The sequence below is a fragment of the Egretta garzetta genome, unplaced genomic scaffold (genome assembly GCF_000687185.1).
Source record: "Egretta garzetta isolate BGI_Z169 unplaced genomic scaffold, ASM68718v1 scaffold229, whole genome shotgun sequence".
NCBI classification, from domain to species: domain Eukaryota; kingdom Metazoa; phylum Chordata; class Aves; order Pelecaniformes; family Ardeidae; genus Egretta; species Egretta garzetta.
Genome location: NW_009270000.1, coordinates 1,378,349 through 1,379,843, shown reverse-complemented (window position 1 = coordinate 1,379,843; position 1,495 = coordinate 1,378,349). Strand labels below are relative to the sequence as shown.

Genomic DNA, 1,495 nt, shown 5'->3' with positions numbered 1-1,495 from the left:
GCTGAAATGCCTTTTTTCATCTTTCCTGTATAAACCCTTGAAATGCAGTGTATTTTGGTGGCAAGATGAGTACCCTGTTTTGAACTATACTGCTGCTTTAAAGGAAGCCTGCAGGTAAAATAAGATGCGTTGGTTTCAGTTTTTATACCTTTAGAAACTTCATCTTATTCTGACTTTGCAAATCTAACCTCAGGGTTCATCTTCCCTTTTTCCTTCAGAAAATTAGTGTACTCCTCCTGTTTCTCCTTCTGTATACAGTAGGAATGTATAAATTGATGTACTGTTAAAGCAATGGCTTCTCAGATTCAGCTTCTTTCTTTTGGCTGAGTTCCATATATGTGCTCTTAAAGAGAAGGTCAACTCTGAGTTTGCCTGGCCAGTTGTACCTTTAGTGTCTTCTTGGAAAGAAACCGATACCTCTATTTTAGATATCACTAATGACTGCTTGAAATAAGTTGCTGCTGTGTGGACAACTGAGCTGTCATCTAGCTCTTAGACTTACTTAAACACATCTTTGAAGATGGAAGGAGTAAGAAATGATTTGTAAACACTTTTGCTGTCTTGCCAAAATGCTTTCTTCTGTAAAGTAAGCCTTTTTACTATGAATATTTTCAGCTCTTAGAAAACAAAATTCAGGTGATCTGTTTTCTTGCAAATTGAGCATTTTCAATTTGTGCACACAGATGAATTTCCTTTTAAAAAACACCCTCAAGTCTTATTTTGCTTATATAGTATCCTATTTTAGAGTATAAAATAACTTTTTGTTTATTACTTGTGATACATGTTAAAATAGATTAAAAGTGACGTTTGTTGCTGCTTACGTAAACTCAATTTCCAAATGTAGTTAAAGAAAAAAAAATGTATTTGAGCATTAAGCCATAACTTAGAACATGCCTTTTTTGGCTATCAAACTGGTATTCTTTTGCTCTTTGCAAAAGGCACCCCCTGCACCTGACACTTCGCTCTTTGTTAGGCACTGACTCCTTAGTCTGAGCATAATTCCAAATTAGTAACACTGTTTTAATGAATAAATAGCAAAGCAATAGGTACTGAATTGTGCCCTTAATTTGATAATGATTGGTTATAGAGTAGGATGATGGCTTAAAGGGTCATGACTAAAATGGTATGATCTTCCATTTGTATTGTAGCTGCTATCCAGTGTCTGAAAAATAACAGGTATGAACACTGTGCAATTAAGATAGCATGTCAGACATCATAGTTAGCTGTTTCCAATTAAAAGTGAGGGCTTAAGTCCTGAGAGTATATTAAATGAGGCTTTTAATCAATGAAGAAAGGGATAAAAAAAACGTAGTGCTATTTGATTGCCTTGAAATACTTGGTTTTCCTGAAAACCTAAAAGGTAGTGATCAGCTGTTGCAGATGTATTGCTGATCTTAATGATTATTTCCATAACTTTTGTTTTCCATAATATCCTTCCAAACATTCAGGAAAACCTTTGGCTCACCTCATAGCAACTCACAACTGAAAGATAGGC

General features: G+C 34.9%; 1 protein-coding gene across 8 annotated transcripts in view; it reads left to right on the top strand.

Annotated features, from left to right (window-relative positions):
- ESCO1 (establishment of sister chromatid cohesion N-acetyltransferase 1) overlaps positions 1–1,495 on the top strand; it is a 35,084-nt gene that overhangs the window by 16,755 nt on the left and 16,834 nt on the right. For 3 of the 8 annotated variants that reach the window (XM_035902996.1, XM_035902997.1, XM_035902998.1), the window contains exon 9: positions 49–114. The exons of the other annotated variants lie outside the window; for them this stretch is intronic. In XM_035902996.1, coding sequence (XP_035758889.1) covers positions 49–114 — 66 coding nt within the window. The remainder of the gene's footprint in view (positions 1–48; positions 115–1,495) is intronic. 8 annotated transcript variants of the gene reach the window in all.